We start from the raw sequence: 19,325 nt of genomic DNA, 5'->3' as shown, positions 1-19,325 counted from the left end.
GGAGTATTAAGAGAACATGTAAACAAAACGCTATCGTCATCGTGTAAAGCCCGCCTCAACAGTTGTGATTGGTGCCTCGATTTGGAAAAATTGGAAATGGGCTTGAATGTGTGGCTTCTTATATAGCCTACGGTCTATGGCTCTTGGCCAGACTGACTTGCAGAGCAAATCTCAAATTTGCCGGAAGTTCGTCAGGGTTTTTCCAGGCTAACAAATTCAGGGACGACGGTGAAGACAACACAATTATTATTATTAGAACACAAGAAACCCATGAGCCTTTAATAATGTATTACCAACATTTTATAAGTGCATTATTACCAAATAGAAATGATAAATTCCCTAATTCTTTCATGGCTTAGCCTAGCATTAGCAAATTATTTATTAACCATTAATATTGAACTTATTGAGCCCTCTACAAATGAAAAAGTGGAACCCAAATATTGCCTGGACAATGGGTTTTGAGTGATAATGTCCACTGTTATGAACAGTATACCATTTCTTTAAATGTACGAGTGATTTGAGTTCTCCCTGTTCAGTCTGTTGTGATGTTCGAAGCGTCTGTAGCTGGTTGTTGTGAAGATATACATCTACTGTCACTTAAACGTGATTCAGAGATGGTAATCTAACTGGCTGCCGCTGAGTCGTCTGACAGCCCGCTGATTTACAGTATTGGTAGTTTTCTTCCTATTAGGCTGCCCGTCAGCGTGCGCACACTGCGCGCGCCATGCCAAGAACATAGCATGCTGGTGAGTGGGGGCGTTAGGAGACAGTCATTTTTTCCTCTAGTCCTGAGGGGTCTCCTTCTCTAGCCTATATAAGGCACTGGGAGCTGCTCAGGAGTTCCACAGCTCCTGTGTGCTCCAGGAACACCGCCAACAAGCAGCAGCTCGCTCCTCTCACAAGGGAATAATACCTACAGCTCTCCGGCGCGCAGAGGAAACTGCTCTGAAATATTCAACTGGATACAAAGTGAGAAAGATCGAGGTGAGCAAGATAAGACATTACACACATGTATTTGCAATGTATTGTGTTTCAGGTACGCTGTGGTACCAGGGATTTTACTGTAGATGGGCTCTGACTGATCTCAGGTTCCACCAACAAAAATATAAATACATTTTATTTTTTTTATTTTGACATTATGAACTTATGACACGAGCACTTCTCTGATAATTTCAGTTCTGCGTTACGAACCATACAAACCTGTTGGCAAGACTGCCATTCATTGTGAGTCTGCAGCTTCACTGAGCAAATGCGAATGGGAGAGCAGTAGCTACAATGATGAAAAATATAAATATACAGGCAGTAAGCTTATGAGCAAAGTATTTCAAAATGTAATGCTAGATTTGAAGTTATTAATACAATAAAAACCCATACATCACAAAAAACAAAATTTAGAGTTCTAGGGTCAAACCACTACTGTAGTGCCAATCTTTAAAGGGCATGAACAAGCGAGCGATTATCTATGAAAATGTACTGTGTAGATATAAATCAGACAATTTATATGGTGCCATGAGTTGTGTTTACATTCAACCTCGTGGTGAGGTGGAGAGGAGGTCAGCCACTCTTTGAGTCCCCATAGACAACATGTAGATAGTTTGTGTGTGTCCTAGTCATCTGCTTTGTCTGTCACTTTCATATAAAATTCATGAGAGCCATGAGAAGGGCCCAGACAGACTAGTTGGTAGAGGTTCAGTGTGAAAATGGGGAGTGGGGGGGGCACAGGGAGAGGAGAAGGGTGTGGTGCCTGAGCTGCCCTGTCTCACAGTGCCCAGAGCTGGCACAGCAGGTTGACACAGAGCCGGTGCCAGACCTCAAGCCGTCTTTTCAGCCAGAGGGAAAAAGGTGAAGTGATTCAAGGAGGAGAGCAACCAGTGCGAGCTAGACCTTGGTTTATTTTGTCTTTCTTCTTCGATCACACTGACTGCTCTTCTCTCTTTATAAAACTTTGTGACTCTGATATTTGGTTTCAGAGGGAGGTCAGATGTACGGTCAGTTACAGAATATTGCCCCTGGATGGGTCAGGAATGCAGTGTTCAGCAAGGTGAGAGCTTGTCTCCCTCCTCAGTGTCCCGCCCTGCTGCTCACTTTGTCTAGAAAATAATCAGTCAGAAGACGGGCAGATAGGTAGATAGTATTTCTCAGTTTAACTAAGGTGCAGCAAGCCCAATGCGAGTCAGTGTAATATTTTCTGATAAAGCGTACATGCTCTTTATAACAGGTACTATTAAAGCTATATTATTACTGGGTAGAGAGACTCTGAATGAAACGATGCTAATCAGGCTGCGAGGGTTAACTAAACTCAGTCCTGACAAAGTTTATCTCTTGGATGCAGAAGCCAACTGGTTGGTTCATTGTGGTACAGTTCATGTTGTTTTTTGTGTCCGTGCAAAAATATTTGACACTGTTCAAAATAAGATAATTGCAGAGTTGCACACTCGGAAATTTTGGTCGGTATTTGTGAGGATCACTCACAAAGTAGTATGTCACAATATGTTGCACAATATACTGACAGTATCGTGATGTAGTCAGTTTTGGGATGCACAATATATTGCAAGACAATCATCTGTGGCACATCACAGTATCTGTGTAGAGAAAGAGGAAAACATACTTCTTAATAACTTATAATAACAATATGATTCACTCCAATACAACATCCCCCATACAGCCTCGCAAATGACCAGACACATGAATTGCTAACACCTCAGTGTAAACAATGCTGAACATGCAAAACTTCTCAAGGGAAGGACTTAGTGCAAGGCAGTTGTTCTAGTTCTGTTAGTGTGCCTGATTAACAACTAATAGTTTTTATGCAACAGCCACAAATCGGCTGAATTGACAGAAATGAGAACAGCTGAGAGTAAAAAGTTCAGAGTTGAGGGATGAGTTGAGTTGAGCCTCAGCATCACAACAGACTGTGTGCCAGTATCAGTTACAACATCACACAATACAAGTGGAAGAATAAAGAATTATACATTTCCATGTCAATATTTTATCCCACAAACATGGTTATAGAAAGTGACTCCTACATTAGTTTAGTAATGTTGTACACCTATATTTTGTAATCTGTACTCTGCTGTGTTGACTCACACAGTGGGGAAAGACTTAATAAATGTTTCCTCACTGCAGGTTGTGTCTGGGACTTCACACACAATCTGCTGTCTGCTGCAGTCTGAAAGTCGAAACCCTGACAGCTGAAGTGTCAGAATGACCTGTGCTGCCATGACCTGGATCCCTGTCCTCTCCCTCTCCCTCCTGCTGTTGTACGTCAGGTACTCAGCTTCCCTCTTCCTGCCCGACTCCAATGAGTTCAGGCAGCTGCTGAGCCGCTACAAGGAGAAAGTGGACCAGAACAGCACCAACAACACAGCTAGCAACAGGAACCGACGAGCCATCCGCTGGTCGGACCGCGAAGAGATCCTTCAGCTGCACAACAAGCTGAGGGGCGCGGTCTACCCCACTGCCTCGAACATGGAGTACATGGTGAGACATGTCCCATCACCCCAATTACGCATTGTTCTATTATTCCCTAAAAGTTATTCTAAGATTATTATAAAAGGTATCAACTATAATCTTTGGCTTTACCTCAGAAAGAACGTCATTTTAATGTGTCAGCAACCTCTGAAATGGGGCTGGTGATTAGCGTTTAAAGTGGTATTCTGCCTAGAAAAGCAGCTTTGCTGTAAAAAAAAAAAAAAAAAGCCTTTTCTATTTGCTGGAAACATGCAGTAATGATGGTGAGCTGTTGCCAGCCTGCTGTGCTGCTCTTTTACAAGGAGGGTAATAATCCTGACTCTGGTATACCTGCAAACAGCTCAGACAAGACAGGCGAGTGAAGGAGGGCTGGGTCAAAGGAGGACAGAGAGAAGAGAAGGATAGGATAGAAAGGGAAAATCATGGGACGACGTGGAACATAAATGGGTAAAGTAGGAGAGGGATTATTGTTGAGATGCACAGGAGGTTACTGAAAACCACGAGCTCCATAAAGTTGAAAGAGGCAGTGATGTATGGCCTGTGTTTCTCTGGAGTGCGGTTATAGCCGGGAAGGAAAGTGTCTGAAGATTTACTCTGCCCAGTGCTCTCTCAAATTCCAGTGAACAGGCAGTGTGTGTTTGTGCTAGTGTATGGGTGTTTGGGGTTACAGTGGTGTCTGTGTGTGCATGTTTTAGCGACCACCAAAAGGCTGGAAATTTACTGAGGAGATGTGCTTTGAGGGGCCGTGCTGTATGTAGTACCTCCCTCCCTTCATAGCGCCCCCTCCACGGCAAGAGTCAGGTGTCTTCTCCGCTTTCCACCCTCCTCTCCAACACTGTAAAGAAACCGACTCAGGAAATGTGGATAATTCAGCTGGGATAGCTGGAGATTTGTAGTGGACCAGTGCCAAGCGCCAGCTGCCCTACTCAAATGTCACCGTCAAAGGTTAATGTTGTACTTCAGTACTCGGTTTCAGCTCACTGGAGTGGGAAGGAAGGAAGTGCAGGAGTAGAGGCCTTAAACAAGTTGCGGTTAGGTATCTACTCAGTCAGAGTCAGAACAAGATGTGGATTATAATGCTTTATATTGTGGCAGACGCAGCAGGTGATTGTCGCAAAGTCTTCCCATTGGTGTCTAAAAATCAGTGAATTCCTTGTTAAAAACTCGTTTTACTTTATGTGTGCAGGTTTGGGATGATGAGTTGGAGCGGTCCGCCACTCACTGGGCAGAGCAGTGTCAGTGGGACCATGGACCTCAGGACCTGCTCATGTCTATTGGACAAAACCTGGCTGTTCACTGGGGAAGGTGAGATCCAATAACACACATCGTCTGTGAGCTATGTTATGCATTAAAAAACTGAGACTTTATCCGTGTTTTTTTTTATTATTAATAGCGGGTGAAAATGAAATCAGATTTGATAAATACCATTACTGGTACTAGGGCTTTTATTAATTCGGTACCAAAATCAAAACATATTTTTTGGGAAATATAAACATGTTTTTTCAGAAAACATTTTAATTTATTTATCACTCTATCGCACTTTTGTTTATTTATAAAGGGTTCATAAATTTCAACAGTAGCAAATAGCTTTATTATTGGTTAATAAATAATTTACTAATGCTTTACATGTTAGTTAAAAGACATATGATTATAAGACCACAGTCTTAGTCCCTTTTAGTTGATATAACTGCAGTTATGAAATTCATTGGTAAATGCTTAATAAGCTGATAATTAATAGATTCTGGTCCAGATCCCCTGCAGCCCTTTTGCAGAAGGTGATATGGGGATGGGGACATGTTAAACATGCTTAGCCATAAGCATGTTAGCATTTTCACCATAACCCATGTTGACATAAGCATTTACCGTAACTCAAAGCACCGCTGTGCCCAAGTACAGCCTTACAGAGCCGATGGCATGGCAATCCACTTCTTCTTTTCTTCATCCACCAACAAAAGACCAAGGGCTCCCAATGCCAGTACCATTTACAAGTTTTTATCAGACATTTTTCTCGATTACAGGAATCGAAATTACACGCAGTGAGAAAATTGTCTTCACGGATCACAACAACAGTTTATATAGCCGCATTCCTGTCGGGCTTCCGTTTTCCCCTGTTTTGAACGACGAGTACAGACGAAGAAGAGTTATTTCCTTGCACGCATGCGCAGAACGTACGTGGTACTTGGCTGTCGGCTGTAGTCTCTGCGGTGTGTTCCAGTGCTAATTTTTGGCCAAGACAAAAGGCGATGCCACACGTTTTTGATACTCAATGCTACATACAGATTTCGGTACCAAAAAGTATTAAGTTTTGATACCCAGGCTACACAAAGTTTGGAGTTATTCTGTCCCATAATCAGCAAGTCATACAGACTTTCTATGTACTTCTTTCTTTCTTTATTCCCTATTTCTATATTTTCTGAGCTGTCAATGCTGCATAGGAAGTTGTTTCCTGTAAACTACAGTGATTAGTACTGCTCCTTTAAAGGTCCAATGTGTAGGAATTTCTCCAATCTAGCGTTGAGATCATATATCGCAATCAACTCTCTCGCGCCACGCAGTTCAAAGTACGTATTACAGCTACGATAGCCTTCACGCTTCAAAAAGACGGTCTCTTGCTCTTTTCAATATTCTTTTTCTGGGCGAAGAAGAAGACTCCTGTTCCTGAAATTTGGATTTTGAATACATATGGTCCTCCATGTTTCCTTCTTCAAACTTGCTGGGTCTGGGAAGCTACAATACCCGTTAGCAGCATTAGCAGCACTAGTGAGTTTATCACGTGACATTGAAAACGCGAAAGGCGGAACAGTATGTCCTGTATGTCATACCGGCTAACGTATTTCAAGATGGCGCATGAATATGGAGCGTCTACCCCAGTTCATGTGAATGCAAATGTAAAATTTCAAGCCAAAAAGAATACTTGGAATTGATGGTGGTGGTAAATGGTAAAAAAAACAACCTTTAAAACAAATCTTGGTACATTAATATCTGTAAAGCACAAGCATGGGCAGCGCTAGTCAGCGCTAGCAAATTAAGGTTGATTTCTGTGTTAATGAGTGTGTTTGTGGGTCCGAGTCGATACTATTTGATTTGATTTATTTAATTGTAAGAGAGTGCCTTACACATGATAAAAGGACATCAAATACAATCAAGAATGAAAACACAATGAAGTCCAAGACTTATTTCCATTGTGGACTACTAGACACAGTAGGCCTCTGAGCATGACAGTGTATCGCTGTCCCAGCAGGTGTCCTTCCAGTAATCTGTCCCTCTTTACAACCAAATTCCTCCCTCCACATTCCCTTCTTTTCTTTCTGTGCCAGCAAACCCTGATATGTATTTTTTCCACTCCCCCTCTACTCTCTCCATTTATAAGCTCAGCACTTTTCAATACCGTAAAAAGAGATGTTTATAACAAGAGCTTGAACTGATTTGTTGGGCTGTGGAGCCATGTTTAGGTTTGCACTGATTCTTTTTTTTCCAACCTGATTTGATTTCCCCTGTTATGACGGGGGAACAGACTGCTGTTCTGTGTGCCAGGTCAAATTCAGACTCATCATTTGAGGCCTGAAGGGAGGAGGAGGGGCAGTGAGGTTCATGCAGTGTTTCTCATGTCTAGCCAAAGCAGCTGGCAGCTCCCTCAGATATTTCCCTTTTGCCCCTGGTACCTGGATGGCCTGTGACTGATCCTACTGTTTGTGTGTGTGTGTGTGTGTGTGTGTGCGCGCGCGTGCGTGTGCGTGTGCGTGTGCGTGCGCATGCGTGTGTGTGTGTGTGTGTGTGTGTGTGTGTGGGCCCTACAGATACCGCTCTCCTGCCTTCCATGTCCAGGCCTGGTACGATGAGGTGAAAGACTACACCTATCCCTACCCCCAGGAGTGCAATCCCTGGTGTCCAGATCACTGCTCCGGGCCCATGTGCACCCATTACACCCAGGTGAGATGAATTAAAAAACCAAAAAAAAACAAACACGGTAGAGCAAGTTAAGATGAAAGAGTTCAGGAGAAAATTTAAGATTAAAATAGGTTAAAGGGATAAACTTGACGCAGTGTCAGTGGGGGCTGAAGACTACAAATATGAATCAAAATCAAAATCAAATATGCATGGAATAAAAAAAGATGATAACTCTGGTTGTGCTGCATTGTATTTTGTGATATCCATCGTGAATCAGACAATTTTATAGAAGTGCAATGTTAAATCGGTGTTGTACTCCCTTAAACCACTTGGCTGTGAGCTATACGCTTACTCTCGAGCTGATCAGTTACTGCAAGAAGTTGAAATATTAGGCACCCAATGTGGTAGGTGTTATTTTTGTTTAAAGTGTATTTTTTAACTTCCTTTTGAAGCGTATACTGTAATGTCTGCTATATTCATTATGAAATATGTTTAGCATCAAGTCATGCGCCTTATTTTAGCTGTAATTTCGAACATATTTTACTTGACAGGTGTTGCTGGGTTACAACATATTTCACAGTATTTATGGGCAGAGTTGTGGAGCGACTGAGGGGTTAAATGACAGGCATGAATATAGTAACTTGTAGACAGTGAAGGATAAATAGAAAATCAGATGCAAGTAGACAGAAAGAGGAGTTGAAGAGTGGATGTGAAAATCAAAAAATCAATCAAAAGAAAACAGAAAAGGGTGAGCTGGCCACCTCTTCCCCTAGACTTTACTTTGTAGCTGCTGGGATGAGTTTACAGAAACATCCATAGTCCTCTCTGCCTTTACTCTGAAACCTGATCACTGCCATCTGGTAGTCATTTCCAGACCACACCAGACACCCCTCACTGCTTGACCTGGATTCTTCTGAAGATGCTGCAGGGAGGAGACAGTGCCAAATCTAAGCATCATCACCACCTTGTCTCTGTCCTTCATTTGCTGAAAGTGTTGATGTACCTGCAGTCTAGGCAGTCCTACTCCATAACTACCTCTGCATATAAATGCTAGACCCTCTGGAGTTAGAGAGTTCATTGAGCTGAACTACCAGCACTCAGCACACATCAGTCTGTGTGCTGACTCACTGCTTCCAGTGGCTTCTAACTGTACCAGGAAAAAGATGAACATTCCTGAGGAGGGAGAGTGCACATGTTTCAGAGTTTGGGAGGAAAGTAAGGAGGAGTTATGGAACATGCTGTGTTGTATTTGCCGTCAAATGGCACATCATTCATCTGAAACACCACTGCAGCAGCTTTCTGTTTAATAAAGCATTTTATTCTACTTTGGACAGTTTTGAGCCCACGCTGACTTCTGGTTTCTTTAGAGTTAAGATATTAAAAACTTGGGCGACCTCTAGCTTACCCAGTAAGAGCGTCTACCGAATCCGACCTGCTACCCTTTCCTGCGTGTCATCCCCCATCTCTCTCCCCCTTTCATGTCTATCCACTGTCACTACTTAATAAAGGGAAAAGCCCGAAAAAACAAAATCTTAAAAAAACAAAAACTGCCATTATCACACTTCTATCAGGATGATGAAAATGATCATTATTGTGTCACAGAGGGCAAACTGGGTTCACACAAGACATGCATCTGACTGAGGCAGAATAACAAGACCGGAACACTCAGCACTCCTGGAAGTCCCAGTGGCCCCATTAATAGTAATGGCCAATCTGGAAATGTGAGACAGGAAATCTAGGCTACAAGCTCAAAAGTTTATTCTATTATGTGTCTGTTCATTCAGCAATTGTTTGTGCTTACTTTGGCCATTCTTTTATTTCTGTCTTTACAGCTGGTCTGGGCAACCACTAGCCGAGTGGGCTGCGCTGTGCACGTGTGTCCAAGGATGAACGTGTGGGGAGAAACATGGGAGAACTCCGTTTACCTTGTGTGCAACTATTCCCCAAAGTAAGATCAATATTCCTCCATGTTCCACTGTTCATCAACACCACTGCTCTCTTCACTCCTGTTTGCATTATTCGTCCTTACATTGCTGACAATTGCTACAATGTGGTTCCCTAATATCCTCCTGAGACCCAGCCCATTGACTTATGTCCACTGTAGTGGACATTTGAGTTTCATTCCTCTCCTTGGAATCGTTTGTGCAAGTCTCTTAATTCCTGCTGTACTGTACAGAGGACATCCTGGGCTTTTCAGTGATGTGTTATTTGATTGGCTGGGAGGCCGGGAACCGCCTCTTTCTTTCAATCCAAAATGGACAGCATAGGAACAAGCACATTTTATGGAAAGATAAGAGATGAGTCAAATATTATTTGTCTATGGTTTTGTTACTATGATAATCATATATTTTCTTGTTCATTAAGGTGTGTTAGGAATCATATATTGAGTTCTGATAGAAACTACATTATGTATCTTTTGAAAAATTGGCATTTTATGAATGTCAATTATAGTGGACATCAGGACTATCTTCATGTAAATAATGACTCCACATCTACCAAATTTGTCTTTTTTTGTACTCAAATGATCCTGTTGTCCACTACAGTGGACATTCTTTAAATAAATAAAAATAAAAAAATTTAAATTGTAAGATGTTTTTTTAATTTTAAACAGGTATGGAATCACAAAAAAATCTGATTAGGAAAAACAAAATTTTCCTCGGTTCTCAGGAGGATATAACTGCACTGCAGATATGTAGCACTAGTTGTCTGAAACATTTGTATTGTATTGTATTGACATATTGGAGCCATTAAAATTCCTGCAGAAGTCAGAATAGAAAAATAATAATGAAGCACAGGGAAAGAAAAATAAGAGCAGAGCAGGCACTTGTTTTCCAGACAGCCCATAAGATGTAATTGCCTGAGAGACAACGAGGAGTGTTTTTATTAGTTTGTGGGATTAATGACTTTTAGGAGCGTTGGCCATGGACAAAGAGTGCTGACGTAATTACAAGGCCATGAGCCCATTGAGGCTAGACTGATGATTCATTGCCACCTTAGTCAAGCTGTCCACTGTTCATTTCTGCAGGGGCAACTGGATCGGCGAGGCTCCATACCAGCATGGCCGCCCTTGCTCCCAGTGCCCTCCCAGCTTTGGAGGAGGATGTAGGAATAACCTGTGCTACAAAGGTGAGCAAACCCACATGGCTTGCATTCAGAGATGTTAAAAATAACCATGTTACCAACCTGAACGCATATCTGTTTGTCTATCTATAGACTCACAGCGCTCAGAGACAGAGGACATGAACGAGGTGGAGAAACCTCAGGTTCCCCTGCCACCTCTTACCACAGCCAAACCTAAACCGTCTCCACCGAAGAAATCAGCATCTAAACCCTCCATTCCTAAGCCCACCACACACAGGACACCATCTTCAAAGACTCCCAGCAACACCTTTCTCGGTAGCTACAAGAATGATTAAAAATAACCGTGAACTCTAATGTTTTATACTTTTATTTAATTATTGTATTCTTGTTCTTGCAGCTCAGAACATTAAGTGTGAGACTAGACTCCGAGATAAGTGTAGAGGCAGAACCTGCAACAGGTCAGGATATCTTTTTTCGGATGTGCATAAAGTATGTCTCATTTATTCTGATTACCTTACACAATATCAACTCACTCTTGTCTCCATCTCATTTTCTGACTCTGCAGATATAATTGTCCTGCTAATTGTCTAAATAAGAAAGGGAAAGTCTGGGGAACTATCTTTTACGATGTGGTGAGTCGGTCCAACATGAAACAAACATCTTGCCTCATGCAACAATTTATACTGTAAATGCATATTTATAAGTGTTCATTTTTAATTGTTTCAGCAATCAAGTATTTGCCGAGCTGCTATCCACTTTGGTGTCATCGACAACAATGGAGGATTGGTTGAAGTCACAAGGAAGGACAAGTTGCCATTCTTTGTCAGAGCCACTAAGAATGGCATAGAGTCCTACAGGTAGATGTTTGGTCAATTTTATTCCCAAATAGGTTGAAATCACATTTGCTGATGCAACACATTTCCCTGCTTCTATGATTCACATGTTGTGCAATAATGGAATTTTCTGAGAACCATTTGCTTTTCTGATTTCTAAACACTATAATGTATTCTACAGTAAATATAAACCCAGTAATGCCTTTGTGGTGGCCAAAGTGGAAGGTAAGTTAGGCACAGTTTTTAAGAAGAGCTTTGACCCATGCTTGCATGTAGATTCACACACTCCGCCAACACATATTGGGTATATTAAGTGTTTTTCTCTTCTCTCTCTGTGACAGAAATAACTGCTGACTGCTACACCACAGTGGCTGAAATCTGCCCTTACAAAAAGCCTGACTCTCACTGTCCAAGGTGCTTCCTCACATCCACCATCTTATCATTCTCTAAAGCATGATGTAATAGTCACTTAAAGGTGTTACTTAACTCCACCTGTGGGTACCTATAAGAGGAGGCTGGTGTATAATCTGATAAAGAATGACAATATAGTCAAATACAGTTTTTTATTATATGAAATATGTCTTCATAGGAGACATTATAATTATTACAAACACTGTACATTATTAAACACTAAATTTATCCTTATATCTTCTTACAACCCTATTATACTATGTTATAAACCATTCAAAAATTATATAGTGCTTATACATGTTAAATAGGGTGTTATACATTTATTTCCTTTAATGTGACACTTATCTATAGCAGCAAATTCATACTAATGTCAAATTTGTTTCTCAGAATCTTCTGTCCGACAAACTGTAAGACTCAGCCTTCCTATTGGTCACCTGTGTTTGGAAACAACATCTACACAGATGTAAGTAAACACTGTTTTATATGTGCATGTTCTAAATGAACTGCTACAAATTGTTCATGAATCACAGCAAAGATCAAGGTCCTCCAGAAAAAAATTTCTCCGGAGTGAAAACTATATCTGGATCTGCAGCATGGTTAATTTAGAGTGACTTTGCAGGCTATGCACGGTAGCTAAGGAAAGCCATTGAATCACAGTATATATATGGCTCATGGATAATAGGAGTAATGCCAGAAACCGCCAGGGATGTATTACCCAGCATGGGGCATGACCACTCAGAGGTGTATTCAAGTGGGGTGGCACGGTGGCTCAGTGGTTAGCACTGTTGCCTCACAGCAAGTAGGCACTGCTGAGTGGAGTTTAATCCCAGGGATGCTGAGTGCAAAATAATCTCTTTACCCAGGGCCTTTCTGTGTGGAGTTTGTATGTTCTCCCCTTGTTTGCGTGGGTTTCCTCTGCTCCGGTTTTCGTCCTACCACCGAAAATCTTCCTATGTATAAGATAATGCAAAGGGATATGTGCTTGTGGTTCAGATTTAGGAGATATATAGACAGAAATGGTTTCATAAAAACTGGTTTACATCATCACTTAGAAGTCACTTAAATCATGTTTAGAGTAGATTAGTGTGAGAAATGAATATTTCAGATTAAAGATTTTTACATTAGTCTGAGGGATTTTAGTTGAGAGACATAAGAACAAGGGTTAGTTTTCTCGATACAAATCGTCAGGAGACATCACACTAGGAGGGCGTTTGCTTTCTACACAACAAAGGGATGTGAAGTACATTAACATGACTTGTGATTCCAGAAATAACTCAAATGTAATATGCATGGCTCAAATGGTCTCCTGTCTGGCACAGGGACTACTGTCTTTTCTGTGATTTCCCACTTTGTATATAAGGGAGATGATCGGGATAAAGACTTAATTCATTACACTGGTGACTCTGTGATTCTTAGTTTCCCAGAGATCTTGAACGTCCTTACACCAGTCACAGAATAAGGCAGCAGTGAGGCTCATAACAAATGTGTCCAAAAATGTTTTGCAATCTCAGGCACCCTAATGTGTTTCTACAGTGGTGTAGAAGCTGGATGTTGGTTAAACATGGGACATAAACCATCTGGTGAGAAATGCTGTAGCGGTGTATGGACAGTGTGATCTGTGTTTAGACTAGAAATGAATGATTCTGCTCTAGACTGTTGATAAGAGCTTTTGGTCTGTTTTGCTTGTGTCTGTAAATGATTGCATCATATTTTGTACTGTATTTGATAATAAAAGAATTACAAAGATATGCATGCAGTGAAAGAAATTGTTTACCATCTTGTAAAAGCATTTCTCCTCTTTGCCACACTTTCTCCTCACAGAGCTCCAGTATTTGTAAAGCAGCCATCCATGCAGGGGCAATCAAAGCAGACGGTGGTTTTGTGGATGTTCTGCCACTGGACAAGAGAAAGCACTATGCTGGAATCCTGAAAAATGGCATCCAGTCTGAGAGGTACTATTCAATTTTTTTGTCGTCAACTATTTTTATTGTAATTATCTTTCCCAGATGAGGATTGAAAGGTACGAAGATAGATGGGTCAGGCACCATGTCAAATAGTTGAAGGTTACAACAGCGACATTAGAGATAGTCTGAGTTCCTGAGATCTATATTTTTAGATTTGGCTCTGAGCAGTCTGGCTGTAGAGTATAGAGAAGCTTTCTTTTGTCTAAAAATGAGAACAACCATTCATGTTTAGACATGTGGCAGCTTTCATCAACAAGCAACCATTTGGCAGCTGTGAAACTGTGAAGCCTCCTTAGTTGTAATGAAAGCTATAAGTTAAGTATTAAAGCCTGGGGAAGTGTGAGAATTTGTTATTTTATAAGCACAATACAAATCTGCCACTGCAGGTCGAGGAGTACAACATGTAATTTGTCTCATAGCAGTCAGGTAGTATGGTTTGGTGGTTAAGATCCCCAAATAATGTCATGACATTTTCCCAAACCACTAGCCACATGAGTTTTGCAATAAATGGATCAAAGTCTCTTAACCAGAATTATGCTGGGATTTATGCAAGGCCAGCAAACTGACTGCACTAACAAGCATGATAAAAAAATAAAAGGTGGCTAACAGGTGCAACAAAGCTCACAGGCGAGTCAATTCTGAACACAACCACACAGTCCTAAGAAGAGTTCTAATCAGGCAAGATTGAGAACACCAGTGTAAATGGGCAGTTGGTGGAGGAGCTTTAAAGAGATATCAGACTGAAAAGCCATTTTGTTTCATTCAGCCTGATGCTAGCCAATTTCCTATTTAGTTTAGCGAGTGACAGATCTACCATGCTAAATACCTTTGTAGATGACACAGAAGCTGCTGTAGCGGTTACGAGCAGCTAACTCAACATTTTTCATGCTGATCAAATACTTGACTTTACAGTTATTTATGTATGTTGAATTACTTGTACAGCGGCGTCAATCTCACTGCCATTTGTAGCTACGTATGTAGGAAGATGACATCCCCATTCTTAATCCTGCGCCTACTAAACTCAAATTAGTCAAAGTTTCTCTTATTGGAGTTAACAGCCTTCAGTGGACACAGCACCAAACCCATTTAAATTGCTAAACAAATTGGAGATATGGGTGGTAAATCAGAACCAGATCTCTAGGTTTAACTAAGTTCACAATAATCATGCAAGTTGGGTAAGTGCTAAAGGGAAAGGTTTAAAAAAAAGAATGAAAATTTGATTAAAGTAAATTTAAGACTGAATTTTATGTTGGAGGTTATATATTTGTGTAGATAGAGAATAATATTTATCTTCAATGCTTTGCTCAGCTCAGGCTTTTATATTTAAACAATGGGAGTGTGGTAAAGGAAACCTAAAGATTATTGTCTGAGGAAAGGTGCTTTTATTCACTATACCCTACCTTGATTTATGTCTACTGTAATACTGCATGTAGGGGGTTCCCTGCATGCACACCATGTTTCTCACATCACTCTCATGGCTGTGGCCGGCTCCAGTGGACTACGCTTAGGCAAGAAAGCACTTGTGGGCAGTTCTGCTGGCATGTAGGGTTGTAAGAGTAATGGTGTGGTTTGGTGTGTGGATGGGCCACACATGGGATCTTTGCTTACTTTACTCAGGCATTTCAATTGAGTGTGCAAAGTGCTGAATCGCCAAAATAATCCAAGTCTGACTGCTATGAAATCTAATGCAAAACTGCGAAGGCCCTACTCAGGGCACTGGGATAGGAGGTCAATAAACGGCTGAGAGAGAGTCTGTGCCATGTGCCAACATCATGGCAGGGAGGGCAGTTTGGACTAGACTGTTGCTGGGGAAGTAATCACAGACTATCTGATTACTCGAGGATGGAAATGCTGTCAGCCATTTAGTGCTTTCCTATACGGACAATTATGTGTGATCTGATACCAATCGCACAAGCCTATCAGGATTATTGATCATGGCAGAGCTTCAAGGTGACTCCATCAAGTTTAACACATGTGGTAGCTGGAAAAGGTCAGATTCAGAAATAGGCCGACAATGAGTCATACTGCCAACGTGCCGTTTCCAAAGATGTCATGAACACCACGATTGTACTTTTTAAAGGACTTGGCTGCCGGGAGGACTCGGACAATACTAAAAAGCAGACTTCCAACTATCACTAAAACAAACAAAAGATGTATTTATTTGACTTAAATGGCGATGATTTTACACACTTTTACTCGTCACGGGAGGTACTACTCTGCCTGTGACCACACTTGTACAGTATAATGTCTTCTTAGGCTCCGCAGGGAGCTTTGTAAAGTCTGAGACTCAAAACAAAGCTACTGTTTACATCAGGGATCCAGTGTTTTTGGAGCTTAACCCACACTAAGGATTTACATTCCGGATAACTTGGCCTCTGCTGCTTCAATTTTGATCAGTTCTCTCCAATCTATTTATAGAAGTTAACATACTAAATTGCTAGAGTGCCCTGTGTTGCATCTGTATTAGTGGGTGCCAAATGTAACATGTTTTCTGTATTGCCTATTTGCAGCAAGAGCAGCGCAGAGGGTGGCTCTTTTCGAATCTTTGCTGTGAGGGAGTGAGACTTAGGATCAGAAGTCCAGAGACCAACAGAGTCACCTCAGCTGCTCTTGAAGAGCAGGAAGTGCCCACAGGTTGGATACCATGGCTGTTCATCTGTCTCTGTCTCTGTGCCTTCAGTGGAAAAAGAACGTCCCAGCAGATTTACACGTTTCCCCTCTTTATTAATAAACAATAGCCACCCAGTAAAAGTTGTCCAATATTTTGAAAGACTGTTATTGTTTTCTTAACTTTTAAATCCAAATACAGATATTTTTTTCATATTTACCTAATCTGTGAATACAGAATGTTTTTTTATGTATTATGATGAATTGAACAGCTGGTGCTGGAAGTTTTGAGTTTGACTAGCTTTACAGAAAGTATTATGTTTACATTGATGTTCTTATTACAAATTCAAATTGGTTTTCATACACAGGAGTGTATACTGATCACACTGTATTTAATCACCGTGTACAGAATATATGATATTTTGTTTGTTTTAAAAATGGAGTAACATATATTAACATTTTTATGTCTGTTCTGATTTAACATTTTATTGTATTGCCTTTTCTGCTCATGTGAATAATCTTTGCTTTTTGCTCTTAAGTATTTAGCCTGTGATACCAAATCTAAGTCTAAATTGTATTTATAACTTAAGTGGTGTGCGCTCATTGTGAATGAGGATGTTTTGTTGGCTGGGTAGACCAGAACTCATCAGGCAGTTACAAAAGGAGAGGAAACAGTGTGGTAAATGGAAGTGTATGCAGGCAGCAGGCACTGCTGTAGAGAGATTATGTTTCCCTTATGAAGCATGGTCTCACTTTAGTGCCAGACATGTGGAGGTGATTTAGTGAAGGTGTTGCGTTGCTAAGTTCACTATGTAGAGTATAGATAGCTGGTGTAGATGGCTCCTCACAATGGTGGCAATATTGTAGATGTATTAAATAACAATCACAGACAGTAGACATGTTAAAGATAACAAGCAGTCATTTTTCATTTTATATTTATTATTGCTTAGTGCTTTCCTCATCTCTCTTGTTTCTGTAAGATATATGAAAATGCTAAATTTGTCCCCTCCCCACCAAGGCCTAATGAATGTGTCACATTTCAGGTACAGAGAGAGTCTTATGTGTAGAAACTAGACCATATGTTGAGGTGTGTGTGAATGTGTTTAAGATTCTCATCATCAAACTGCAGTTTATGCACTTTGGAACAATTTACACTATGCAGTGCAGGCAGGATACAGACACCTGTGATATATACATTATATCACTATACTGAATTAAGGCACTGTTGCCTTAATTAAAGCAATGTCCCATTTTATTGACTTTTAGCTTGTTATTTTTTTTCTCTTTTTACACTTTAACTTTGGTACCTGGTACCTGGTGTTTCTGCTGTGTCTCTTAAAATCACATAAAAAAAATATTAAGTAAGTTGTAAGTTAGCATCCCTCATTTGCTGATGAGACAAATGTAGAGTCCAATTTGTGCTTTAGGACTGGGGTGTCCAATTATACCATTAAATGAGAATTCCGGCCGATTTTTACATTAGTCTTGATTGTTATAAATATGCAAGTACTTTCGATTGAAAAAAATCCGACCTTAATCAGTCCTAGCAAACTGGAGTTGCTGCAGCTACTGTACCTTTACAAGCTTCCACTGAGCTAAAACGGCAGTTGTCGGGGCAAGTTTTAGAGTGCTTTTTTGTCTCTTAACAGACACAAAATGCAATTAAAATGTCTGCGCAACATGAAAAGGGCCCTTACGTGACAACAAGATGCGTTTTTAACTCGGACATTGTTTAAATTCACCTACCCTGTCTTGATCTTAGGTAGCTCGCCCTGTTAGCTGCTAGCTGCCATCCGTGATAAGTGTGTTCAGCCAGGCTACTGTGAAAATCATCACGCAGCAGTTCTGTGTGTATTTGTAGCTCATCCATTTTGTGTGTGATCGATCTGGTGTTTAGGAGGCTTGGCAGTGTCGATCTGTGTGGTAGTTCCCTTAGCCGCACTAGCAGGCCCGACCGCCATCCTTGCTTCTCAGAGCGATCTGCACACTGTTTACCTTTTCCTGCTACACCGGGACTTCAGCACGAGACTAGAGCTAGCCTTCTCTAATGCTATCACTGTGCAAGCCACAGACATCATTTGGCCCGTTTCCATGTAGTTACACAGTCACTGATATGGTCATAACCACTACAGTGCTCAATTACCTATTTTTGAGGGGGAATAAACTTCAAGTTTTCATCGCGAAGACATGACCTGTCCTCTGGGGGACATAGCCAGACCACCGGGCACTCACTGGATTGTTTTCGGGAGCGGGAAACGACAAAAGCGAGGAGAAGCAAGGATCCCAGTCGGGCCTGCTAGCGCGGCGGCTAAGGGAACTACCACGCAGATTGACAATGCCAAGCCTCCTACTCACCAACACCAGATCGATCACACACAAAATGGATGAGCTACAAATACACACGGAACTGCTGCGTGATGATTATCACAGAAGCCTGGTTGAACACACTTATCATGGATGGCAGCTAGCAGCTAACAGCTAGCAGCTAGCTGTATCTGTTAAGAGGCACAAAAGCACTCTAAAACCTGCCCCGACAACTGACGTTTTAGCTGAGTGGAAGCTTGTAGAGGTAGCTGCAGCAACTCCAGTTTGCTAGGACCGATCCAGGTCGGGTTTTTTTTCAATCGAAAGTACTTGCATATTTATAGCGAGCAAGATTAACGTAAAAATTGGCCGGAATTCTCCTTTAAGCCTTGAAACTCTATTTGCTTGTTTCCATGAGCATACAAAACATGCATCAGAGAGTATTTTCAAAGTAAAAGACAAGGTTGTAAAACATATCACAAATACCTGGCCAAGAACAAATCTTTATCTCTTTATTCTACCTCAGTCCTATCGCTACGCAAGTCTTATCTATATGGGAATTTTTATGGGAAATGCTAAATGTTTTGTAAAGTTATGGGAAATGTAAATACTATGCTTTTTCATTTTATTTTGAATAATCCTTTTTGCATTAAGATAACATTAAAATATGTGAATTTGTTTTTATACAGGTGTAGGATGGGTTTTATATTGTTTTGCACAATTTGGAAATAAAGTATGTCTTACAAATTCTACAACACCCGTTTCT

At 41.0% G+C, this 19,325-nt stretch overlaps 1 protein-coding gene across 1 annotated transcript; it reads left to right on the top strand.

The window, feature by feature from the left end:
- The first annotated feature begins 741 nt into the window (after positions 1-741).
- On the top strand, positions 742-17,510 carry crispld2 (cysteine-rich secretory protein LCCL domain containing 2). The gene is made up of 15 exons (XM_028575932.1): positions 742-984; positions 3,127-3,480; positions 4,658-4,776; positions 7,269-7,401; positions 9,192-9,307; positions 10,385-10,485; positions 10,573-10,755; positions 10,838-10,898; positions 11,006-11,072; positions 11,167-11,297; positions 11,455-11,498; positions 11,615-11,687; positions 12,072-12,147; positions 13,506-13,636; positions 16,159-17,510. Exons 2-15 carry the CDS (start codon positions 3,205-3,207, stop codon positions 16,208-16,210), a joined length of 1,563 nt encoding a protein of 520 aa, XP_028431733.1. The 5' UTR covers positions 742-984; positions 3,127-3,204; the 3' UTR covers positions 16,211-17,510.
- Positions 17,511-19,325: the final 1,815 nt, after the last annotated feature.

Source organism: Perca flavescens, chromosome 1, assembly GCF_004354835.1.
Source record: "Perca flavescens isolate YP-PL-M2 chromosome 1, PFLA_1.0, whole genome shotgun sequence".
Lineage (NCBI taxonomy): Eukaryota > Metazoa > Chordata > Actinopteri > Perciformes > Percidae > Perca > Perca flavescens.
The sequence above is the reverse complement of the archived record's forward strand: the minus strand, read 5'-3'. Positions and strand labels throughout refer to the sequence as shown.

Bases quoted from the DNA above. Each gene is read 5' to 3' on its own strand.
- crispld2 (XM_028575932.1), top strand. From the start codon at position 3,205: ATGACCTGTGCTGCCATGACCTGGATCCCTGTCCTCTCCCTCTCCCTC. The intron at 3,481-4,657 runs GTGAGACATGTC...TTATGTGTGCAG, and splicing joins CCTCGAACATGGAGTACATG to GTTTGGGATGATGAGTTGGA. The intron at 11,073-11,166 runs GTGAGTCGGTCC...TAATTGTTTCAG, and splicing joins GAACTATCTTTTACGATGTG to CAATCAAGTATTTGCCGAGC.